The sequence below is a fragment of the Platalea leucorodia genome (assembly GCF_965183815.1).
Source record: "Platalea leucorodia genome assembly, chromosome: 3".
Classification (NCBI taxonomy): Eukaryota; Metazoa; Chordata; class Aves; order Pelecaniformes; family Threskiornithidae; genus Platalea; species Platalea leucorodia.
The window spans coordinates 115,650,708-115,677,718 of NC_138825.1; the positions used below are offsets into that span (position 1 = coordinate 115,650,708).

The following is a 27,011-nucleotide window of genomic DNA, read 5'->3' on the forward strand; positions in this document are numbered from 1 at the left end:
CTTCCTACCCTCCAGCAGATCAACACTCCCACCCAGAGAGTCAGATGGACAGTTCTGGTAATGGACAGATAGAAGGCAAAAAAAGAGTCCAAAAGCTGTGATGGTTTCAATCAGATGTCAAAACAATCTTTAATTCCTCTGGAGAACCACCTATCATTAAATTTAAAAAAAAAAAAAATAATCATTGACTGGTCTTGTGAGGCAATTTTTGAACCCATTAAGGACAGGTCTTCCTCTCATTGGCTTAACCTTTAAAAGATATCTTTCTTTTGTATATAAAAGCCCTTTTCTAGCAAGAAGGCTTACTGATGTCAGTAAGCTATCCCTCCACGATGTTGTGCAACCAAGAACATGTGGTTGTTATTTTCCCTTCTGTTGCTAGTGGAGGGCTCAACATGTGATGTGTGTAATCAATAAACTGTGAGCAGTGGCTGTTCTGCATGGCAAGCCTTATTTTTCACAAGTCAGTGTCCTATTTATTACAGCGTGTTTGCTTGGGTTTGATCTCTTTTTCTCTGTGCCAACATGAGAGAAAATCATACTTTATCTGCCATTGCCAGGAAAGAGGGACCTGGGATGGATGTTTCAGTGCTAAGGTCTATGTCTTAAGCATCCCTGTGTTATACTCTGGCTTCAGAAATGAAATCCAGGTGCTAACAATCTGCATAAAGCAGATGAAGCACTTCCCAAGGAAGAGGTGCCAATTGCTTGTGAATGGTCTGATTTGGAAAAAGTAACATGAACAGTCTGCACAGAAGGAAAGTACAATTAGGGAGAGTTTGTGCAAATTGCATGTGCACAAGAGATCCTGGGTGTACCAGCATAGTATAAATGTTAAAGAAACAAAAAATGTACAATGACCAAACTGGACAGATTCAACAGGAAATAATTTTTCTTTTTGTCTTCACACAAGGTGTGTGTCTAGGTGTCTGCTCAATGGGTAGGGCAAGCTGAGACACTTGAGCTGATATTTTCAGGGGAGAGCTGATTCTCCAGTGAGGAATGTCCAGGAGGGGGATTTAGGTTAAGCCCTGCTCCCAGGAAACATTGCATCCCGTGACCTGGGCTGAAGACGACTGTGTCCCTCAGTTCTTGATTCCCAGAGTGGAGAGCCCTTCCTGGAGCAGGGCACCAAAGCAAATCCAAGCCTTTCCACAAAAGCACTGTTTCTGCCTCCTTTGTAGCCCACAGTGTAGTGCCTTAAAGTATACTGGGGGCTGAGGTGTAATCTTACCGCTACTTGAGATTATTTATATTTAAACTTAGTTTTCCATTAAGGTCCCCTTCACACTTGGTATTAATGTGTCTTTGTCAGTCTCCCTCAACCTCTTCCACATTATGCTGAACAAAGGGCGCAGCACTGGTCCTGTCCTGTGTCAGAGCTTCTGGCCGAGGTCACTGGTTGGTCCTAGAGTTAGTCTGTCATATCTGTCTGGACAATATTTGCTGTATCCTTTCTTAAGGAAATAAAAATTATGCGATTGAGCTGTGTGCATGTTTGCATCTGTCTTTCTGATTTCCCCTAATGAGTTTTGAATCTATGTCCATGATTCATACAATTTGGACAGAGGAATAAGCCTCAACACAAAAAAAAAAAAAATGCCTAAAGGTTTTATAAAACAAATATCCATGTGAGGCCATAATACCTTCACAGAGGAAAGACACTAACATGCACTGAAACCTTAGGTATCAGAGAACTCACATTGTGAGTTTGATTGTGAGATGCAATGATGAGTTTCTCTGAGTCTGCTGCTCAAGAGGTTATCTGTCCCCTGTTTAACAAGTTTAATAGCTCGTTCAATATTGTACTTAATAATGAAACTCAATTATTAAGGAATTTAATAAAGTATTTGATATTAACCAATTAAGATTATGAAGCCTATGGAAGCAATCAAGTTCTTGTTTCACTCCCATTCTCCTAATAATTTTAAATAAGATAAAATGTATTACATTATTTTTTGCCTTATCTTTCTCATTTTAAATTTACTGCTGATAACCTAGTAGATTGTAATTAACAGCCTTACATACAGATCTTGATAAACCTCCCTGTCTATTGTAAGTTTGTAAATCTAGGCTTCAGGTATGTACTGAAGGCTGTTTTCATGGCTTTTTAGTTGTGACATATCCCTTAACACTTCAGTGATCTGATACAGTGATTGTGTGTGGAAGAGAAATTCATTAGTAAAGGTAATAGCTCTTTTTAATAACTGAATTTCATCAAATGCCCCCACATTTTAGAAGCATTGTTAGATTGACATTTATCTGGGGTTCATGTCTGATTTTCGAGGAATGACCAGCTCAGTGCCTCAGACAGCATCATGTATGTTCATTCCTTCCAGTCATGAATCAACAGATGAAATCTAGTGGCTTCCCTCCCATGTGTTCCCCATCAGTGGTATCTTGAGCAGCATCACCCAGTTCACTACCAGATGAACTGTATAGTTTGTATTAGAAAATAACTGCTTATAAAAGCAGTACAACTAGGGCTTAAATAGAAATAATATTGGCAGGCAATATCATACAATCATTAGAAACCATGACCTTGCTGAATGACTTCTGTTTGCATGACAGCTGAGTTTAATAGGTGCTTCACTACAACACATCAGCCTTTTAGTAGACAACAATCCCTATTCCTTGCACTGCCAGACATCAAGTCTGTTAGTTGCCATGTGTGGACTAACAGACTTTCAAGTGGTTGAAAGATTTCGCCAAAGGAGGCTGGACTGTCTTTTCTGCGTCACTTGACCATCAGTGTCATGTCATAAGTGTATTTCCCTCTTTGTAAAACTACCCAAATGATCTTTTCTCAGGTTAGATCGTTAAAATAATCTTTCTTTCTAATCTGGGATGATCAGCTTTAAATGAGGTTTGGGGTAGGGCTTTCCATTTGCTTGCTGTTATCAGCTAGTGGTGATTGTATTGAAATTAAAAGTCTCTAGAGCTAAGCCGTTAATGCCATAAATGATTGATTTATTATCACTCTTTGGCAATGAGTTTGTCATGGAAGGGGGGTTGAGAAATCTGAAATATCTCCATTGTAGACCCAAGGGGACAGGTTCTCAGTTAAAAAAATAAAGAAATAATCAAAAAGAAGCTAAGTGTGGATGTTGCAGCTAGTAGACTGCTAATTGTAGGGAGCACGCAGAAGGGATGGGGCTCTGTGTGTGCCTTTACAGCCCGCTTACAGGCAGGGGAGGGAGCAGGAGGGTCCTATGGGTGGGCTTTGTGCCGGCTGTTGTGGGCAATGTCTCAGCAGGTGGAGCAGGTGTCAGTGAGGGTGATGCACTAAAGGGCCCCTCTCTATGGACTTGTCCTTACAGACAGCCTAAACATGAGGGAGGAATAATGCCAGGTCTTGCTGCAGTCAGGAGAACTGCTCCCGGCCAGGGAACGACCACAGCTGGTCCAAGTGGTCACACAGGAGCGGAGGTCCCAGCTGCTCCCTGTGGAAAGGTGTTCCTCCCTCCCTGTTCCCTCAGCATTCCTCTGGTTGGCTGTGTGGGACTGACTGCAATATTCCCTTTAACATCTAAAACACCATGTTGTTGTTTTAGATCAGGTTGGGGTAAGGATTTTTGTGGAAGATAAGTCAATTTCAGAAAAAAAACCTTCAACATGGAAGAGCTCTTGACTACACAGCCTGCCTCTGCTCAGAGGCTGGATACTCTGATGGACATGGTTTGCAGAATGAGCTGTATAATCTGGGTCTACACCAGCAGCATAACTCAGAACTGGGCTGACAACTGTAGCACCTTTCAAAATGAAGAGCTTTTAAAATGCAAAATGCAAGAAATTGATATACAGGAGAGTCTAGATTACAGTATGCTTGAAGAAGTAGTTTCACTTAATGGTGAAGAAGCCTTTGGGATACAATCCCATTTCATCCAACCTGTTTGCAAATTAATTATGCTAAGCAGGTTCCTTTAATTACAATGCTTGAAGGAAGAGCAGGAGAACATGTGAATTCCATAAGAGAGAAAGCAAAGGTTTCCACTGCCAATTATGGAGCTAAATTCAACAAAGGCAGCTGTAGCATGATGGGGCAGAATGTGGTTATTTTAAATGAAGTTTCTCTAAAACTCCTGAATTCCTCATTTTTGTTTTCAGCAATGTCCTGCAGCGCTCAATTGTATCGCACTGGGCATGACATTTTTCCAAAGTATTAAGACTTTCTGTTATGTAGTTTTTGTGACACAACAGCCTGTAGCAAGTTAAAGCAGTTGGCTCTTGCTTGGGAAGGATCAAGGATACTGTTTGACTTACACCACAGTGGAGGTCTGCACAGCATGCCGAAATGTTTCTCCTTCCTTGCGGTTTCTGAGAAAGGCAAGCAAAAAGTGTCAGGTACTCCGTGTGTGGTATACACCACCACCATCTAGTGGTTACCTTATAGCTTGATGGATAGCTATGTGGATGGAAGGTACTAAGCAAAATTATCCTGGAAATTGGGAAAACTCTCACCTGGGGCTGTTCTACCTCGGTACATTTCCGTATCGTTTATTTGTTTACTTAGGGAAAGTACTCAAAGAAAAGAAAATCTAATTCTGTTGATGTCTGTCCCTGTTTGACAGCTGGAGAGGCTATTTGAATGATCAGTATAGAACTTGCACAATTCTAAAATACAATATGAAAGAGGACTGTTCTTTATAAGAAATTGCGGAATGCAAAATGTGACTCTTGTGTGTCACTTAGTTCCAAAAGCAAGTGGAGGAGTTTTAAAAGGAAAATACTTTAAAAGAACAAAGTATGACTCCTTTCTTGGCAGGTTTCTTACACTGAGCAGGTAAAACAGCACTGGTAGTTTTGAGGAAGAAAGTCTTAAAACCATTATTTTTAACTCTAAGCTATTCTGAATAGGCATATATTTGATTTGTCATTTTGGCTACCAAATATCTTCAGATAATTTGACTATTACATGTAAAAATGCTGTGCTTCATATAATAGCATCAAGGTGTGTTGTTCAAGGCTTAATCCAAAATATCCATGCAGGATGTCCATGAAATGCCTAAAGAGTCACTCTGGTTACAAACAATTGTGTTCAACTCAACTTTTGCCCTGTTGAAGTCTAAGTTAGTTATACATTGGACACCTCCAGCAATCACCTCCTGAGAGGAGAATTCATCCTACCTATTCCAAGCATCCTGTTTTAAGACAGACGAGTCTCCTGTTGGAGGTGATTGCTTCTCTGCAGTCACTGTCGAGGGAGCCTTGATAACTAGCTCAGATGGAATACTTGGTTTTGGGACAGATAAAGTGAGATAAATCTCATCCAAAACAATAAAGACACAGTTATTAGAGGGGGAAAAAAAAGTTAAAAATCACCATTCGCTCTTCCAAGTCAAAGCTGAATTTTTAAACTTAGCTTTTACTAAAAAAAAAAAAAAAAAAAAAAAAAAAAAAGAAAAATCCTTTTATTTTTTAGTTAAACATAGAAATTAGAGCTCTCTGTTCTGATCTGCAAATGGGAGGATCTTCTCTTATTTCCTGATGTTAATGTTAGATATTTCACATGGGCTTTGGAAATTCAGGCCTTTCCCTTATTCCAAAGAAAAGGCTTTGAAAAGGCAGCAGTAAAGAGTTCTGTTTCTTATTCATCAGTTCTGGGTGGACCCTTTATTCCAATTATGTGAATCATTTCGTCTTCACCCCATACCTTACTTCTCAGTTGGCATATTGCTGTGACTCTTAAGAGGGACCCTGGGCTGAGGGGCAGCATGGGCTAGCGAGACGTGGCCACATGGGCTGTTCCAGCAGTCCATGGTGTCCACTGTGATCCACGTCAGAGACAGCAGTGAGACTAACAGTGAACATAATAAACTCTTTGCTGGACCAAGATGTGAAAACCTGAATGCTCCGTGTAGGGAAAGACACATGCTAAGGTCATCTTCTGTGTTGTCATCCTCTAAGCTTGTTCAGAGCTCCTTCTTCCCTCTCAGTCTCTTTTTTCCGGCCTTGGTCTGCTCTCTGCCTTCCTTCCCCGGCTCCATGGCTCCATGTGTCTGCCCCCTCATCTGCTGGTCCTGGCTTTTGTGCTGCTTTTGTTGAAAATACCAGGGAGAAGCCCTGCGCCAGTGTGAACTGGTGTAGTGCTAGCACTTCAGTGGAAGCACCAGCTGGGGAGCTGGCCCTTGATCTGGGTTCAAGGCAGCAGAGTTTCCACAGCTCTCTTTGAACTGTTATTTTGCTTTCTTTATACTCTGTTCCCTCACAAAGATTTATTACCCTTGAGATATCTCAAGTTGACACTAATAGAAAATGAAGCTTTTCGGTAAGGGGGGCAGAGGTCCTCTCTCAATGCCCAGTCAGTCCTTGACCTTCCTGCCTAGACTTTTAACAGCATTACGGTTCTGTTGATATGCTTTATTTTGCAGATACCACTAGCAATTAAACCAGGACGACCATCTCATTCTACGTCGCTGCCAGACAGCTGCAGATATTAATGACCTGAGTTTGCTATGACCAGAGCTGGATTAAAACTGGTGACCTACATGTGAAAGACTTAGTATCTCATTACCTCAAGCTATTCACCCCTAGATTTCTTTGAAATTTAATGCTGTTTTCTGGCTTGCTCTTCTTAATCATGTTTGCTGGTGTCTGCCTGCTTTGCTCAGTGAAATGTCTGGGGATCGATATTCCATGGTCCTCTCTCTTGTATCACACACAGTTTTCACCCATCCTAATTTTTGTTCAGTCTGATTGACCTTAAGAGATCTAGAAACTGGATAATAACCCAGGAGTAAGAAGATCAAAGCTTTTTACATCTAGGTCACTACTAATAATCCAGTGGTGGTCATTAGAGCATATGTTTAGCAGCTGATGTAAATTCTTTCAATTCCCTTCCTTGTGGTCAAAAATAAAATGTGCCTTCGTTTTGCTGGCACTTTTGGTGACTTCAGTGGGTGTTCGGCTAATTAAGAACAAACCTGTGAGCGAGGCGTCTGTTCAGGATTTGACCCCGGTTTAGTAAGCTGCTTGGCGACCACAGTCGGTAAGACGGGAACCAAATAAAGATCCAGTGTTGGAAAATTAAGATGCTCCAGGCTGTCAATACATTTTAGACCCTGCCTTGCCATGTGCTTCCATTCTGGGGGAAGATTGTTGGTATGGGGGTCCTACAAAAAGCCTGCAGCTGCTGCATGTTTCCAGAGAACACTGAATATGAAGAAATAAAGGTTCTAGGCAGAGATCCAAAGCAGGGATGTTGCCAGGGTTCAGTCTGCATTTTAATCCGCTAGCATACAAATTTTCCAGACAGGCTGGTTCAGCAATTCAGATGGTCCCACCCCGACTCCTGGACAAAGCAAGTGAGACACATGACACATACACGTGTAAGAGGGAGCCCTGCATGCTGCATAGCTACTGCCAGATACAAAATACTGTGAAGGAACAGAGAAATGCTTTGAATTCTGTCACGCATGCTTTTGGAAGGAGAGTGATGTTATTACCAGTGAGATTGTCTCCTGAAATGGAAATACATAATTCAGTTTGTGGTTCAGTTAGTTCTATTAAAACTTTGTCTTTATTTCTGCTGTCAAAATACATTTAGAACAGAACCTTCAAGTCGAAGGCAGGAAAGATTAAATTGCTCTTATCTTTTCAAGTTAAACTGTAAAGAGATGTTGGTGGAAGGGGGTTCTGGAGATAGAGCAGTGGCGTAGTCTCTTTGTATCTGCTCCCCAGGTGGAGGGAGGACAAGCCTACAGGATCTTGGTGCAAGCTAACGAATGTGGGGGGGATCTTCCTTCCAATATCATAAATGTTTCCAGTGAAAACAGTCACTATTTTCAGGGCTCCAGAGCTCTGCCAATTCCCTGAAGCTTAGTTGGATGCTGCCTAGCTTTTAGCAGCCCAGAAATATTAAGCGGCGTTAGACACAGGGGCAGTATGAAACTGGCCCCCCACTGTGGAAGCTCCTACTAGGTCCTTCATGCTTCATACTCTCACTTAGCTTTGGCCAATTTTTAAGTAAAGCTGAAAACCTGGCTTTAAATAGTGCAATGTAAAGCAATGAATGATGCGGTATTCAAACGTGAATGACTAACTACAAGTAAATGGTTGGGACTTGTTCGGAAACATAACACAGACGTAAAAGAGTCATCTTAGCTCATTGGTTGGTCTTGGCATTTGTTTCTGATGCCTAAAACCAAAACCCAACCTTTCCATGGAGATTTTGGAAGAAGATCAGATTCCCAATCCAAGGTATTTAGAAACCAAGATCTCACCTGCTTTACATGAAAACTGTAATTCCTGAGCTTTTGGGAACAGCCAGAAATTTGCCTGCCCTCTCAGTAGTGCACTGTTTGCTCTCATGGCTCGAGAGCTGTAGATGATTCAGCCATGCTAATTCTTGCCAATATCCAAATGCAAAAAAATGCTGTTTCTCATATTCGTGTCTGGACTTCTTGGTAGTCTTCCTGGGGAGAGTTACATGCTTCCACACCATGCAGTGTGCATAACAGGTCGACACTTCCTAATGTCTGTACGTTGTGTAACTAATGTCTGTATGTTGTGTAACTAATTTCCACTGAAACAATAAGCTGTGCAACTTCTGGTGCCAGCCCTGGGCATGTTGTACATATGCAGATTGACTCTGCAGTGCATGGGCAGCCACTTTGGTGCTCCTGGTACATGTCAGACTTGCTGTGCTTCACCGGGGACTCAGTCTGCAAATGCAAGGTGGCCCTTTATCTGGCAATTTGAGTTCTCCTAAAGGCTACTTAAAGCAAATATTCCACACTGTTTTCCATCCAAAAGTCCCAAGCAGATGGATCTAAAAAGTAATAAGGTGATAGGTCAGGTATAAAAGTGGTAGAGTTGGTAGGTGGCATATTTCTGTATGATCTCGCAAACTTGTTTGTTTTGTTGCCTTGCTTTGCTGGTACTCTGGTGTCCACCCGTGTGGGTAGGTTGTGGGATTAGACTGATGTTAGCAAAGCACTTTGGGATCACTCAGATTTCTGTAGGTGTGAAAACAGCTCTTTTTAAAATTGAAAACCTGTTATTAACCACACATCTTACAAATTGGTATAGCTAGCTAGATCTACAGATTGTTACTTCTTCTGAGGCAATGGGAGCGTTGATATCTGTCAAAGGAAAAGCACAAACTAGTTTGCTGCGACTAGAAAATGTACATTGCCCTCTTGTGAAAACACAGCTCCGCTGCAGCAATAGGATACATTTCAGTTGAAAAGTCAACAATTCTGCCACTCTATAAATATAGCACAGGTCAGTCGTTGCTTTAGACTGACATCTCAGAGAGTGTGCTCGTAGGACAACAGAACCAAATCTTTCCTGTTTATGTACACAGGGTAGGAAAAAAAAGGCTTTTTTTCCTTGGCTCTGCAGTCATTCTGGATTTTAGTCACTTCATCAGAATACTGAACCGTACTGTCACTATATCGCTGTGACAGCTTCACTTGTATTTCAGCTTCATGACAGGTCTCAAACACATGATATTCTGACCTCAAATTTGCATCGCATTTAAGCTTCAGTGCCACACCATCGCTATCTCTCCCTGTCATTTCATATCAGCAGTTAGAATAGTTTGTTGTAGACTGCAGATATTTATGAATTTTACTGGAAATGCAACAGGATGGTCTAGTTCATTAGTAAATCTGGAAAGGTTATAGGTACGTTATTGTTAAAGACAGCATGAGGAAGTAGCACCTTATATTTCAGTTGAGAAGTAAAATCTTGTTCTTGACTGAGCTATTCATGTATTCAGCCTATAGTCATGCAATCCTTCATAACCCAAGAAATCACAAAGTGCTCACCTGGAGTGGGATTCCGGTCACACCTGCTGTTGGGATATATAGCCTGTCTTTGGATATATCACCCCATCAAGATGCAGCACCTCTTTCCGTTGATGAAGAAGAATGAAGCAATGAGCTTTGAATTGGTGTTTGTCAGGCTGGCTGTTAAACTAAACGTGACAGAACATTTAAACACATTGGCTTGCAAAAATATTTTTTCAGCAAACAGTGCTACCAGAATAGAGATGGTATATTCACAGATGACAAATGTAGGTACTGTGGTACTGATTACATATCAGGACTGTCCACAGCTGAGTGGCGGTCAGAAATCTAGTGAATAAGAGAACCAGACATAAACATTTTTGGGGGTGGGGCTGGAAGAAGTATTGATGCTGACAGCAGGTGGAAATGATTAAATTTAAGACCTTCTTTCTCTGCCAGCAGGGCTTTATTTAGATTGAATTTAGATGGTTTTCTTCATGAATAACCTGGACAGCTGTGAAAAATATACCTTTTTCTGTGCTTGCTTTGAGCATACTCTCACTGTTCCCCAAATGGGGAGAGCCAAAACCTTGACACAGGGAGTCTCCAACTGGCAAACTTCTGTGAAAATACCATTGAGCTCTGGGAGCTTCCTAAGAGTTGGTGATCTGCTTGCACTCTAGTAGGAGAGACTGAGCTATCAGAGGTACAGACTCTTTCCAACACTTGTGTAAGAAAGGAAGGACAGAGCTACCTCTGAAAGCAGTTTCTGATTGACCCTCATAGATTTTGGTTCTTTCAGAATTCCCTCTCCAGTGTACTCAGACAACCCAAAATACTGCTGCTGACTGCTAATGGTGTTTGCTTGGGTGAGTGCTTAAAATGTTCAATTTGAGAGCTCTGGTGCTGTGGTTTAGGATTTTACTTTCTTTCTCATGAGTTTTCTCTGCCCAGGGTCATGGCAGATGCTGCTGCTAAATCTGCCCTGGCAGCTGGACTAGGCATCTTCTGGGCTCCATCCCAGGTGCAGGAAGAAATGCCAGTGTTGTGTTTTCTAGTTGGACCCTAGACTCCAGCCTGGAAGACAAGCTTCTCTATATTTTGACTGCACTAAAAAGCACTGGCGCCCATTAGCTTGGTAGGCTATTATTTTTCTTTAGACATGCCCTGTCTAAGGCATATTTTGAGTTTCTTCTCTCCTATTGTTTAACAGGGACTATATACAATTCTCCTGTGTTTCTTGCTCAGTAAGTATTTGTTACATCCTCAGAGACTGAATTCCCTGGCTGGTTTGTTGAAGGTCTTTGCCTCGGCAGTATTATCACCCTTAGGTATCTGGCTGTCACTGAGGAAAGATGCAAAGAATTTTGAGACTTCTTTACAAGGAAATCTGGTTGTAACCTTAGTTATGAAGATGCTGCCACCTCTCCATAAAGAACTCATGCTATGAGAAGGAGGGCTTTGCTCTATTTTTATGGGAGCATGAACTCTATAACAGATGAAATGCCAACTCTGTCATATATTTTAAATAAGATGCCACATAGTCTCTGTGAAACTAGTTGCATTTTAGAGTCAGCTGCCTTCAGAGAGTGGTTGTTCACTGAATGCTTCTTGCAGATGAATTATGAAGTGTTTAGAGGCTTGAAAATCCTTTGACCATCAAGAAGACCCTTTAAGCCAGGAGCGTGTTGAGAAAGGAATGCAATAGGAGGACAAATTCAGAAAAGCCCCCATGCTGGAGATGATGCCTACCTGTTACTTGTGTGATAATAGCAACCAATCATCAAGAGAATGCTTTCTTGATTTATTCTCATCTTCTTGTAACTTTGGTTTTGATTTTTTTTTTTTAAGAATCTAACATTCTACTAGAATTAGCTCATTATTTTTCATTCTTAATTACATCTCATATGAAATGTGAGTCTATCTAATAAGTGTGAAATATATGTCATTACTGTTCCTCTAGATATAACTTGTCTCTAGAGAGCATTATATGCAGTCAGCTCATAGAGGAGATATGAAGGAACTTGGGGATGACAGGAATTGGGCTGTATCTCCCAGCTGTAAACTTTAAAAGGACATTTTCGGAACTAGCATCACCAAGAACAGTGTTCCTGGGAGGATCACTCTTGGCAAGAATAAACCAGCATCCTTCTGGAAAGCAGTTGGTAGCATAATAGTTTGGTCATGATTGCATAGTTTATTGTTCAGTCATTAATGTGTGTGGGGCTTTTTATTCATCTTTATTGACTCTGGGGTACAAAAATATTAAAGATGATGCAATCTGCTGCTCTCATAAGATAACAGAGCTAACTAATGAAGGCATGTATGACTAATACTCTTTCGAATTCTCACCCAATACTGAACTCTTTTTTGCCATTATTATTGTTATCGTATTGTTGCATGCTTGCTAAGGACTGAGTAGCTGTTGTTGTGTATTCATGAAGGCCTACAACCTGATTTATTTAACATGTTTACCAGAACACTTGGGGGAAAAAGTCAAATCTATTACTCATATTCATTACTCAGTGTGGAAAAGCAACAGTTAGTTGTTCCCCAGTGTGAGCTAGTTACCATAATTATACTGTTGGGCAGTTCAAATTGCATCAGTCTACATTTTTGAGTGCATTTTTGAGGTAATGTTTATTAATGGCAAACACTGATTTTGATACATCACTCTAGTTATGTTTTGCAGTGTCTATAAATAGACCTTGTATTTTGCTCCTTGCAAGTGGATTTAATTGGGCTTTCAGGTTTTTAGATATTTTTTTGTAGCTGAGAGGAAGAATTCAAATAGATCTAATTTTGAATTGAAGTTGCATTCACCACTACAGTGAAGACATCAGTTTTACATTTGTCACACTCAGAATTTTATGTGTAGTTAAAGTGGTACAGGTATCTTCAGCTGGTCTGGTGCACAGAGGGTAACTTAATCCAAAGGAGAACATGTAGCTACACTAAGCTTGGGTGATAAATAAAGCAGCAATGAATCAACATTAGAGAAGTGTATTGCATAAGCGCTTTTTATTGTGTCTTCTTTTCAGCTGACTCCTAATTATGTTATTGAAACTTCAGTCATTATAATGGTGTCAAATAGTGCATGCAATGAGATATCCTGGTGTTGGAAGAATGGGCATGGATAGTAGCTTTCTTTTAAGCATGCATATTGATGTATCTTTTTTGTTAATATAGTTTTGTTCACCTTTTTAGATAAAGATAATTTTTAATTAAAGGTAACTCGTTCTCTGCAGATTTTAGAATTTATTTTATACTATCCCTTTGTATGGTCTTATGTCATTCTAGTGTTAAGTCATGTATAGACTAAGTATATGAATAATTACAAGATCTTAAAGGAACCAAGTGGCAGGTAAGCTCTTAGCTGGTTGATTTATCTGTAACAGAAGAGGCTGTTCTATCTGTTGTAGCTTTTTGCTTCAGTGGTGGTTTTCTCATGGCAAAAAGGAGCTGAAATTCAAAGGTACCATGTTCTGAAGGATTTAATTACTTCAGCAGGCAAATGCAGAAAAGAAGACAACCCTGCCTCTAGCTTGCAATACTTTAAATCAACAAGCAGCATGTTCCAGTTTATACTAATAGGTTTATGGATTCCTCTAAAATGAGCCCTTGTGGTCATGTCTGATACCTGAAAGAGTGGATAAAACCACAGAAACCTACTGGAAGGCAATAATACAAACTTACAGTACTGAAGGAACAGAATCTGTGGGTAATTTTCCCCCTCCAAACATCTGGTTCATTTAAGTTAATCTCATAGAAGTCTGCATCCCCCAAGAGTTGATTGGAGTAGGAGGGATGAAGCTGCGGAGAAGCTCTACTCTGTGGGATGATACTATCTTCTTTAGCTGGCCAACTGCCTAAAAAGTAGACACCTTTGGGAAACATCTAGTACTGAGTAACACTGGTATCAATATCCACGTTTTATCTGCATTGGCTCATGAGCACAGTGAGTACTAGCACAGCAACAACATATCCAGGGAGATGACATCTCTGTGTGAAAGAAGTGATCCATATGGCCCACAGGGAGTCTTTCTACATCTCTTTCTACAGATGGCAAAGAATGTAACTGATGGAAAAAATAATTTATATATGAAGAGGATTTTCCATTCTTGCACCATTTTAGATAAGGAACAAGAATGTAGTGCTCCTTTACATCCTTCCATTCATCCTTTGAAAGTCTTTGTTCAAGATCCCTTTCCCTTAGGGGAGTTGATCTGTGGAGTCATCCGGGCTCCTTGCACTGACTTTTCCTCTTTCCTCTTTCTTGTTCTTCTATATTGAGCTTTAGGTTTTATCCAAATGCTGCTCAACCAAGATTCCTATGTATCATGACTGCCAATAACAGCAATAATAATAGTTATTCATATGGCACTACAAATGTGCACAACCCTTGACATGAATAAAACTGGGGTTTTTTAAATGTCAGTGAGCTCAAGAGTGTTGTCTTCCAAGATATTTTTTCTAAGCAAGAACTGATTTAGTCCACTCCCTATATATAAAAATACATGTGTGTATATATATGCATGGTCCTTTGCACCAGGATGCTGGTGTTTCAAGGTTTTTGTATACTGTTGTGCTTGTAAGTCTTGGCATTGATCTTTCAAAAGGTTTGTGTTATAAAAGAAAGCCTAGATATGGAAGAAAATACATGATTTTGCAAAGCTGGAATCTTAAAACTGCACTGTGTTAAGAGAGTCCTTTTTTTATTATTATTCTCCATAAGAAATAATTGGAAGGATTACAGATGGATGGGTCTCCTAAGTAGGGCTGTACAAAATTTTCAGAAGGAAACCTGAAAACCTATCTGGTCACAGCTTCATTGCAAGAAAAGCTTTGAGACAGGCCTTGCAGCAGTTAGAAACGTGGGCCCATTTCCAATTTCAAATGATTAGAAACTTCATTTTAGTACAGTTCCTCTGTGAGTTGTTGGATTGTTTTGAAACTCAGTACTGAAAATAAAAGTCAATAGGATAACAGGGAAAAGAAGGATGATACCAACTCACTGCTCACCTGCCCCTTATCCATTATGCTAAATATTGCTGCTATTGCTACCATCCTTCCTGTCCCTCACCTCTAACTTTGGGGTCCTCTCCATTCCTTTACTGCTTCCCCCTTTTCTCCCACATGGAAACTTTATTCTCCTGTTACCAATTCTGATCAGGTATCTGTGTGCCAAGACCACAGGAGCTTAGGTACAGATGTGTGGTCTCCAAGCAAAGAGATGTCAAAATTTACCCAGGTGAGTTCCCAAGTACTTTGTGCCATTAACTCTGCCTAGCCCTTAGGCGTTGTTAAACGTTTTGGGTACAACACAAAAAATAACCACTCCCAGTCCATTGCCTGGGATTGGTTGGGCACAAAGGGGTGCAGTGCATGCCGACTGGGCTAGAGACTGTGGTTGTAGTCCAGTTACTTATTCTGTTACATGTGTTCCTGTTGGGACCAAGCTGCCTGGAGGTGCAGGCTGGGCTTCACTTTTCTAGCTTCTGATGGCAACGAGCAGCAGGGCACATAGGTTTTGGGAGCAGTCAGCCCTTCCCATTTTCTCTCCTTGAATACTCAATGCTTTTCTCAGCAGACCAAGTTCTCTCAAGGTGCTTATGGTACCATACAACTTTCCTCTTCTTCCACTCCTTTGGTCTTTTGGGACTTCAGCTTGTAGTTTCCTTCCTTGGATGGAAAGGTTTATGGACTGCTCTACAGCCAAATATTTTATGAACTGGAAAAGATATCTGAGTCCACCAATTCACAGCTCACTGGAGTGAGCTGTGCTTGTGAGGGAATTGATAGTTCTCCCCTGAAGTTAAAGCTATTTGTTGGTAACTCCTGAATTAGAAGGTTTTGTGCTTATTATCAATAAAAGGGATTTTGTAGTTTAGCACTCACTGAGATCTTGAGGTTCAAATCCTCAGTTCTCTGATACTCCCAGCTGCAGCCATTTTCCTTCTCTTTCTGCAGTTTCCTTTCTGCAGTACTGGGCTGTAACAACTCCATATGTATAAGAATTTTAGGAGGACATATTACATAAGTATATGAGACAGATATTTCAGGCACGAGAATTTTTTCTGCAGTTCCATCTGTATATTCATAAGATGGTTGTCTCAGGCTTTAGTGACTCGTGTTTCAGATCCCTTTTTGGCTAGAAATAGCACTTACTGATGCTTCCATAGTCCCATTCTTTAGGGAAATTTGCACTAAGGTCTTTACAACACAGCAGGCACAGCATTCAAGTTAATACTCTGAACCTTTGGAGCCAAAACTCACTGGGAAAATAAAGCCTTTTTCAGAAATTAAAAGGAGTCAGATGATCTTTACTGGGGAAAAAGGAAGGAAAAAAAAAAAAAAGAGAAATGTATGTCCCAGATCAGTGTATTCTCCATCTGGTATGTTCCCAGATTCCTAAAGAGATGACATGGTGTCAAGAAAAAGGATGTTGTAATTAGGCTGAGGCATAGCTACAGCACAGCAGGATCCTGACATTGTCATAGCCCTGTGCTATCACTGACCTTGGGGTAGTGGAAAACTGTGCCAAACTTAAAATAAATATAGTGTTCCAGTGCTGCTGCTCAGTTAAGGAAGATCAAAGAGAAATAACATTTAATCAGTGGTAGTCGTGGTGTTATGCACTAGCAATGCTAATCGTTTTGACGGCAATTTTCTCTGAAGAATTTTTTTTGTTAGCACTAATAACTGATCTGCTAGTGTATTGACCTATAGCACTACCACAGCTCAATTAAGTTTCTTATTGTCCAAATCTAATCAGAGAAAAACTGAGATTGAAAATCGATTCATTTCCTGCTAGTTAATGACTAATTCCCCACAAATGTGAATATAGAGATTAAGTTTTCAGGTTGAAAGTTTTTTTTAGAGGTAGACCCTGCCAGATGGATGTTTGAGAAGAAGCAGTGTGGCTTCTCTTTTCCCATCCATCTTCCTCCAACCTCTTAGCCTATGCTGACTGTAGCTTTTGTTTTTTTACTGTGGGTCTTGCTTTATCATACCCTGTGGTGTGCGCTTGTTCTCTGGTCTCTTAACTTAACCCATGTCTCACACAATTGCAAGAAACTCGTATTCATAATTCAAGGTCAGCTCCTAAATTCTCATATGTTTATTTTCCACATGCTTCAAATGAGCAATGGCTAAAAACATCTGCAAGACAGGGTAACTTAGTCCTTAATAATAATGTCAGAGCTAGTCACTGTCCTTGGAGGTCTGGGAAAGAGACTCTTCTCTGATCCCACTTCAGCCTCTGCAAGTTGTGAATTTTCCCCATGAAGGGGAGAAATTTGATTTCTTGTCTCTTCTAAATATTTCTGCTTTATGTGAAGAACTAATAGCTGCTTATAAGCCTCCCCATGTGTCTATATGCATACGTGTTCACAGCATTAAAGCTACTGAGCAGAGCCATAAGCAGTAAACATCCATGAGGTTTGGCAGTTCTCCCCAGTTCTCGCTAGTTGTATGACTCCCACTGCAGCAGTAGCTGAAATAGTTGCAATCCATTATTGTATTTATCCTCACAGCGTGCCTCTGAGATAGGGACATCTCACGAATTTACACGTGGAGAACTGAGACCTGGATCTAGATAGTCATTTAGATTCTGGTCTTTGGTCGTCCTCGAGATTATCCTTTCCAGAGGCTCAGCGCCGTGGCTCAGCTGCGGCTGAAATCTATAGACCCATGGGTGTGGATGCTGCCCACTGCCTTGGGACCCTCCGGCAAGCTGAAGCCAGGTGGCTGGAGGCAGTTTTCCTAGGTGGGACATTTCTACCTTATACTGCAGATGTGCTTGAGTGCAGCTATACCAGACTCGGCATCTATGGGGGCAAAAGGCTGGAGGGCTTAGCTCTGGAACAGTGCATAAGGTTTTTTTTTTCCTCATGTTTCTGTATCGTTCCTGCTCTGCAACTGATGCTTTATCCGTGATGTCTTTCTTTTATTCGCCTTGCTGCAGAAACTACCGTGCTGGTTTCTGCTTTGCAGCAATGGATTTTGCCAGTGTAAAGGTTCAGGTCTGTATCCTGTCAGTCTGAAGCCCAGATTCATGTGTATCGATCCATTGTAGTCCTATGGGATAATCTCTTTCCTGATACTCAGCAAAATATAATCAGACTCATTCTTTTGGCTGACTGGAGAGAAGAACTTGATTGCTCTGAAGGAATCTGGCTGGTAAAACCTATGCAGACCTGCAGTACCAGGTTGTGGCATTGCATGCTCCGATCCTGCATTTTTCCATGGGTCAGCCCAGTTTGTGTAAAACAATAAAAAAGCTAGAGGCGAGCCAGAAAATGGCCTTTCTCCCAGATACCAAGCAGGGACTCAGATGCTTTGGGTGTGAAGTGCTTTGGTACATGTATGACAAGCTGGAAGGAGATAATAACCCTTCGAAGACTGATTGGGAGAAGAGGGAGAAACAGGAAAACTGATAATGTTTTGCTCCCAGTAAAGGCAGCTGTAGGAGGAACACAAAATGAACCTGACTTCTGAAGTGGTGTAGCTATATTAATATGCAACAGAAAAAAATACATCAATGCAGTTGCTTCGTTGTGTATTCCATTAGTAGAAGCTGCAGCCTTACACATGGACAGTCTAAAATAATCTGTTTTGATAATCTTGCTGTTTCTTGGGTTACATTAGGCCTAAGAGTAATACATTGAGCTTGGATTTCAAAAGGTACAAACTCTGACACAGTAGTACCATTTCTATTCATTTATTTGTATTTTGGAAGACAGAGGAAATACAATTCACTAACTGTTAACAGAGTTTGTTAGGACTATGCTTGCTCTTTCCAGCTTCATCTGCAAAGTAAAAATAGCTTAGCAAAAGAAATTTTTAAGCTAACTAGCCTGGTAGTACACACAAGATGTGGTTGGGCAAGGCTCTCGGCTTTGAAACATTTTCCACAAAACCCTGCTATTCCAGGCAGTTTTTACATGCATCATTAACCCACAAGACCCAGCCAACCTGCCTATTTCCCTCTGGCTGTACCGTGGTGGAGCAGAGACCCGGGATCCCCATGAGCCCCATTAATGCAGCACTTGCTTCAGCTCATGTGGAGATCAGTGGCATCAGTGCTGCAGCTGGGGGTGAGTTATTGCGACAGCTTTTAGACCTCTCCTAGGATTTCTCTGCATAATGGAATGATAATGTGGGGTGGAGAGGAATAGAGAGTAAGGAGAAGGTTGAGAAGAGGGTCCCATCTGTACTACACATCTGAACATCGTGTCTGGATCTGTTACAGCATCCCATCTCTAGCACAGTGTAGAGACATGGTCCAGTTCCACCCCCTGGAATTTCAGTAATGAAATTAAATCATTATAATCCTCACTTTATTTTCAATGCATATGAACAAGATGGCCCCAGACCTTTCGAAGGCATGTGATGTGCCTTTCTGTGCTGATGTGCTTCTACTCTGTGGCTGAGAGCTGGGAACAGGACAGGAACATCTGTATCTCTGGGATCCAAATCCCTTAACGTTTGATTAAATTGTTAATGGAAGCATGCATAGCTACTGAAATTACTTCTGCTTCTGTGGAGCCAAATTCTTGGGTGCTCGTTCCTTGTCTATTATGTCTCTGCAGTAAACTTCTGCCTTGGAGAGCTCTGAGACTCAAATCCTCTGTGGTTATCTAAATGCATCTAAATGCTTTTCATTTAAAGGGCAGTTGGGGATAGGAGCCACAAAGGACTTCAGCACAGTAAGGTGTAGTTAATTGCCTCTGGGAACAGGATCTCCAAAGTCTAGACAGAGGAGTTGTGTGAGGAAAGCCGTTGCAAATCCACAGCCAAAACATTTGGACACCTTAAAGTGGTGAGAGACCTGGCTATGAAGGCGATTGCTCAGTACCCTTCATTGCCTGTGTCCCTTTGTGGATTTTGCCTTGGTTGTCTAAAGGCCCTTGGGGCTCTGGACTTGAATAACAACATTTGGATGTGTTTCAGTTCATTAAAGATCTCATCCAATGAATAGTAACTCAGGGAAAAACCTTTGACAGAACTAGGAAGTGGTATGGAAATGCTTTCAGACTCAGCATGTTCACAGGCCCAATTCAAAACCCACCGAAGTAATTGGATTGTTTGCATTGGCCCATACTGCTAATAATATACATTGTGTTTAGTATCGTAGCAGTTAAGATGCAGATGAGAGGAAAGGAGAATTGTGAAAATCACCTGAGTTAAAGTAGACTTTTAAATATATTTAGTGCGGGAAATGCTAGAATCCAAAACTTCTCTCTCCTCAAGGAGTTCCTCAACCACTAATTTGTTAAAAAGAAAAAAAAAAAGTTTGCTGTCTTTCTGATCCCTTTAATATTAGTCCACACAAGCTGTTCCCAGTTTGGGAACTCATCGTTCCCTGATCCATATTATCTGCAGTCTGTGCTTTCTCCTGAGCTGCTCATTTGGCTTGTCTCAGATAGGGGAGGGAAGTGAGTGTGGGGTTTCCACATCCAAGCTGAGACCTTTCAGCAGGGAAAGGATGTTGCACCCACTGCTGTGATTTTGGAAAGCCTGTTTTGTAGGCAAGCGCTGAAAACACTTGTTCAGCCAAAAGTATGTGGAAGATAGTTGGGAAGATGCCTAGTCTGAGAATTACAAGGACTAGAAGTCTCCCTGCTTAGGACTGTGAAGACTTATTTTGCAATAAACAACATAATTTAAGCTTCATGATCCCTCTGCTCCCCCTTGACAGCCAGTCAAGGGAGAAGTCTCTGACACCTAATTTGACCGCTTTAGGTGGCTCTTTGGAGAAGCCTCTCTTCATTGACCAAAGAGCGATGCATGGCACTGGTCCAGGGCGATGCTGTGGCTCTCACACCCACAGGCATTCCTGCTCACAGCCCTGTCCGGCTCGGCCTTCCCCTGTCCCTGGTCCCTTCCCCACTGGTCCCCACCCTTGGCAGAATGCTCTGCCAGCCCTCTCTGCTCCAGCGCTGGCCATGGAGGCAGCTCACAACTTTTCATATTCATTTCACTGGCATTACTCTGGAGAATAAAGGTGAGACATAACATGAATAAGAGGGGCACAATGTCCCTTATCCATTCTTAATCCACACATCCTCAGGAAGTCTTGAAAATGTGTATTTACCTATTTTAAAGGTGTGTTGGTCCTGACCTGCCCTTGAGCTGTGTATTCCCAGGGCAGTCAAATCTCTTCCAGAAGAAGGACAAACGTACTGGCTGTGTCTTTTTGTGCTGCTGTGGTTATGCTCTTGTTACATTAGCTTTCAGTTTTGTACGAAGCGGTGCTGGCAGGCACAGGCTGCAGCCCTGCAGATCACCCTGGTGTCAGACCTTCCCGACAGGTCCTGGCGGTCGCAGCCTGTACACCTCTTCCCCTTCTGATGCCTTAACACATGAACTGCAAGAGTACAGTACATTATAGTAAGTTACAATTATTTTTTCTAAAGGAGAGAATTAAAAAGTATTCTTTTTTATCTCCTTAACTCCTGTGTTTGTACTACTAGCAGGAGCCCAGACCTTCATCTTCTTGAAAAACTAGTGAGAAGCAACCTTCTCCCCAGTCATCACAGGCATCCCCCTCGGTGACCAAAGTATCATCACAGCTTTATCTCATGGTGAAAATATCCACAGCACTCATGTAATGTAGTTTCAAACAAATTTAACACTGCGGCTCTGCAGAGTGGGAGAACATCTGATTGATGACGTACAAAGCTGGGGATAAAACCTCAAGTCTGGACTTAGTCCCTCTACAGAAAAGATTGTGGGTAACAGCTGTTCCAGTTGTTGAGCTAATACACTTCTCACTTCCAAGGATCTGTAAGATGGGGCTTGACCAGCAGTTCAAATTTAGTGTCTGGTTTCAAGTTTAAGAGGTTTCCTATAAAAAATACCAGTCTGAGCTTCTACCAGCAGCCAAAGTTTCTGATTCTCAAAGTGCTCATGTTCTCTACTGACAAAGGTGAACTGGGTGCCTAGCGAACTTATTAAAGGGAGGAAAGAGAACCCTAACAAAGTAGATAAAAAGGGTAAGTAACTCCTTCCTAAAGTGCAACAGAAACAATTGTATAAGGTGTTTCCCACGGGAGCCAACTGATAGGCTTGTTTCCATGTGCTGGCCTCCAAAGATGCTCGTGCTCCTCCTTGCACTGGCTGTGCACTACTTGTCCCTCCTCGCTGCTTCAGCCCTCAGCTGAGTGTGCCAGTGCTGAGCCCCAAATGGGGCATCTCAGCTCCTGGAGGAATTAGTAGCTGCTCCTTCCATCTTCTCCAAGCCTGGGATACAGAAGTCCCATACCACCTCCTGCTCTCCCACCTCCTGTGCTGCACTCCAGCTCCCACCTCACTGCTGAAAGCTGTGACCTTACATCAGTGACCGAGTCGTCACCTGGGCATGTGTAGGCAGCATGTTCAGCTTTCTGTACACTACTCTAATTCTGGTTTTCTCCATTTTATCACAGAATTTCCATTTTAATAGAAATGCATCTTAAACATGATAAAACATTGCATGAAAAACAAAGCACCTCTCAGGCCTATCTGTGGAGTCTCTCCACCCCATCCCACCAATCAAGGAGAGACCCTTCTCTTTTGGACCCCACCATCACAGGGGAATTTGAGGAAGTGTATTGCTTTTGCTTTTGTTTTTGCCATATGCTAAAACTTTAGCCATATGCTTTAGCATATGCTTTATGCTTTTTCAGTAATTCCCTCCCAAAGATGATCTGAATAGAGTTGGTCACAGAATTGTCTGTGAACAGCATCACTTCAAAGATGCTAGAAGCATCTGCAGCCAAGTGGAGAAATATTTCTAGATATTTATCAGTTTCCCCAAGACTTAAGTTATGTACAATTTGTTGATGGTATTCACTAGATATTCTTATTCCAGGACCCTTTGAAAGCCCCCCATATACCAGAAAGGTGTCCAGAAACACTCTGGGAGCTAAGAATCTGCAAGACAATCATCTTCTCCAAAATTTAGAAGCAGAATAAGAGGGATTTTTTTTTTTCACTTTCTTTTTCCTTTCCTAATTGGTAGTTGTCTGTAGAGATACTCTTTCTTCACACACCAGCATGTTGATCTAATCAGTCAGAAAACGCACAGGCCAAGGAAGAGATGAGACTAGAGAAGCAGAAACAAAGGAATGACCAGTGTTTGGTCATCCATGACTGCTGTAAAAAGCCCAGGCAGGTATAGTTTGCCTTGATTTTTTCATGGAAAGGGTAAAGCAGGAGACAATGCTGGTGGGTAGAGTGCACTTTTCAGTGGTACCATTGCAGCAGAAGGGAACTAGTTGTTCTCATTGCTTTCCAGATTGATCCCCTGGACAAGGGTTTGCGAAGGAGGCTGAAGGCACTGATTTGCCCGGTGGCTGCAGCCTCTGACAATCCCAGTTGTGTTTCTTTACTTGTTTCTGAGGCATTCACTGAGCTCATGCCAGAGTGCCACATGAGGCGGATTAAACCACCCTCCTCATATTCCCCCTGCCAGAAACGGGTGTTTGTCTTCCAGAGATCCCTGTCTCCCATTGCCATTTGGCTCAGACTTGTCTTAAAGTAGTTAAAGTCTGTGCCTTTACAGTTTTCTAAGGCCTCACCGTATTTTAATAGTCAAATAATGTTTTACCAGAGCTGGCTCCTTCTGCTCTGTAATTGTTTTGGTTTTCTTTTACTCCATTTCTTATTTATGAATCATTTCAAAACAGGCCAATGGAAGTCTTCAAGTAGGTTTTTAAACAAGTTTTGACAATGTTTTTTAGTCATTCTGAGCTAAAAATAATACAAATCAGCAGGTACAGACTGGAGAAGAGTGCCTTCAGTCCCTAAAGGACCTTTTACTGCATTTTCTCCCTAGAGGGAGGCAAATAGAGAGAAAAAAAAAGAAAAAAAACCCACATCAGTTCCATTTGTTCACCTTTCTAGGCTGTAAATGCCAAGGCTTAGCTCTGAGCAGTGCCACTGCCTTTCTCACCTCAGAAGAGAAAGTTGTCGTCTTATCTGTGATGAAAAATCTAGAAGGATGCTTTTCTCCCTGCTACATGAGGTTAATGGTATGACTGGCACAGAGGTAGGCACAGCTTGTTTATGCTCCTCTGATGGGGCACTGAATGATATGTTCATGTTTCCCAAAGAATATTTTAGAAATGCTCTTTGGCATCTCCAGCCACTGACCCCTCCCAATCCCCCACTTCGTTCTTGGGCTCTTGAATATTTTTGGGTGTCTGCCACTTCTTAGCCATTTTTGTAGGTGTGCTTCTTCATTGTAGTTTAGTTCTTTGGTCCCACCAGTACATTTGTACCATTTTTCAGTCTGGATCATAGGAGAAAGCACCTGAATGTGTTTTGTTTCTCTGGATAGTGAAAAAGATGATCCTATTTCCCTCTGGCTGGTTGCTTTTCTGTTACTGTGGAGTCACAGAGTCACAGAAATACTGATCCGGCCGCATTCTCAGCAATAGTCAGCTCTTAACCGAAGCACTTGGAAGACTGTAAAATTTAGAAGTATTTTGTTTTATAACGTATACATCACAGGACAGTGATCAGTACAGATGTAAAAAGCAAGAGATTATTCTAATTGTCTTTTTGCCTTTGAAGAGCCAGCAAGCTCCAAGAAATACAAAGGGGGGGGCAGTGGAGTCCCGGTGGAGTTGCAGGGCACAAGAGCCACTTACTAACTTCCCACCAGTGATCTGCAGAAGTGTACATATATTTATACACACACATGTAAAATTAAATATCACCTACATTAACATCCCCAATTGATACAGAAGTTGGGGGGAAGGTAGATCATGAAGAAGAGAAAGCAATGAGCAGGATTTTCAATAATCTGCAAATAACGTTCCGGTTTTGGGTAACATTCTCATAACTTGGTACTGACACAGCCGAACCTAGAATTGTGAGTCTGAAGAGCCTTCCCACAAAGGCAGTTCTGTTTTGCTTTGACAAAAGGTTGAGGTTTGCACTAGAAGAGCAATTCAGCAAGGTCTGGTAGCAGCAGTTACTGCGGTCCTGAAATGTATCAGAGAACCCATATATCTTCGTATGTGTTTACAAGCCCAATCATGCTTACTATACCGGGGTCCAAAAATTTTTAAAGGTCAAAAAACAGAAAGCACAGGAAGCGCTGCAACAGTACCTTCAGGTATTTACGGCTCCATCAGTTTGGATTATCAAAACAGAAACAGGGGCTGGGTTGAGTACAGGCACGTAAGTTACATTTTCAGGAGACGATACCAAATGCCTCCTTCAGCTACTGGAGAAGGGGTGTAGAAGCAGCAGCTGGATGCTGACCCATACAAAGTCAAATGAGAAACCAGCACCTTTAACAGCGATGTTAACCTGGACAAAATACCACTGGAGTGGGTACAGTGTCCCTCTCTCGATGCCTCCGCACCATGTTCAAATATCTTCCTGAAAAGATACTTGGGAACCGAGATGGGCATATTTGATACCTCTTCTGGGATAATACAGAGATTTGCATCCCTTCGGGTATAATTCGCAGCAGGGCGATACTCTGAATGGATGGAGGTGGGCAAAATTTAAGGAAGATTTTGCATTGAGTATAACGCCACTCAGCCAGAGAAGAGATTATATAGCAATCATACCTCTACAGCAACGCAAAGGTTATCCGGAATTGTGTCTGAAAAGTGTCAGAGAAAAGAGTGAGTTTAAAGGAAACTTTCAGGTTAGGACCCCTTTGGCAATGCAGCAGTGGCTCCTGACATGACCCACGTGGCCACAAATTTGTTGCAAGCAGCAGGCTGTGCACTACATTTTGCATTTTTTAGGGCAGGAAACATTATCCAAATGGTCATTTGGCCTCCTCGAAGGAAAAGCAGCAAAGGCTTGCCATATTCTACATCTGTATTTAGTCAGACAATTAGTAGTGCCTATTTCTGTATATGCCGTGAGATCCCCAAGATCCTCCATGAAATCTGAGTGTATTGTTCAAGAGCTTTCCCAGCTGACCACAGCAACCATCAGCCTGCAGTGAAAACTCTGGATGGCGAAATGGAAAACTGTAAAATGCAGATCCATTGCCTCGGCTGCCACTGAAGTCTTTCCTTCAAACTTACATTACTAAATACAATACTTACTAAGAACTGGAATTTAAAAAAGCACAAAATGAGATGGCTCTCAGATTGGGAGTAATGCACATTTATATTTTAGGAGCATGAAAACCTCCATGAAATTGTGCTGGGAATCTAGAAACAAACATGATTGTGTACAGTCCCTTCACTGCAATGGGACTTCAGCACTGCCTTAAAACTCCCTTTCTTAAGAAGTATGTTTTCTTGAGTCTGGGCCACAGAAAGAACAACTACTGTCTCAAATGTCTTAAGTCAAACATTTCTTGAGGGAAAAAATATCACCTGAAAACCTATATGTTATGGTAAATTAAAATATTTTCTTAAGATACAGTCAGTTGCAGTGTTCACTGATAACGGATATAAAACAGGACAAGCATTGTCCTGTATTGTTTAACTGAATCTCAGTTCTCATCTTATGTACTTGTATTATGTTGGTTGGCAGAAGAGAACATATGTTCCTGGTTTTTTATGCGACGTGTGGATTATGTTGTTTTTTTTTTTTTTAAATAAATGAAGCTACATAACAACAAGCCCACACATCTACTTGGTTGCAACATGTCAAGGGCTGGTTACTTACAGGCAGGAAAAATACTGCTAAAATGCACCTCGGTTGCTGTATTTCATAGTCAGAGAATATTACATAGAATCTCCCATTCACTTCATTTTAAGGTTCATCTAGTTAATTTAGCCTTAAATTAGGGTTAAATATATTTGTTATATAGTTTGTGGTAAGCTAAGAGATTTTTGTAGAAATAAGTTTTTAATAGCCATTACACTGTAACTGTTACGGAAGCTTACATTGCGTATCTTCAGTTTCATACAAAGCCCACCAGCAACGCTTCATAAATGCCTCACTTCGGTGTTTTGCAGGCAGGTTCACTGATCGCTCCCTTGCGTTGCCCACAGTTCTATTATTTTATTTTGCAGTTCTTTCCATATGGAGATGCTTCAAAGTTCGCCCAGCACGCCTTCCGAACCTTTGATAAAAACGGAGATGGCACCATCGACTTCAGAGAGTTCATTTGTGCACTGTCCATCACCTCACGAGGCAGTTTCGAGCAGAAGCTGAACTGGGCCTTCAATATGTACGACCTGGATGGTGATGGTAAAATTACAAGAGTGGAAATGCTGGAAATTATAGAGGTGAGATCAATATGACACTTAAAAATAACATGTCTGAACATTAATAAAATTGAATTACTTGTTCACATACCCTTTA

The 27,011-nt window shown here is 41.5% G+C and overlaps 1 protein-coding gene across 1 annotated transcript in view; it reads left to right on the forward strand.

The window, feature by feature from the left end:
* Window positions 1-27,011, forward strand: part of VSNL1 (visinin like 1) — a gene marked incomplete at its 3' end in the record, with an annotated part of 95,401 nt that overhangs the window by 67,320 nt on the left and 1,070 nt on the right. Inside the window, exon 3 of the mRNA XM_082305812.1 lies at window positions 26,720-26,935. Within this exon, the coding sequence (XP_082161938.1) occupies window positions 26,720-26,935 (216 nt within the window). The remainder of the gene's footprint in view (window positions 1-26,719; window positions 26,936-27,011) is intronic.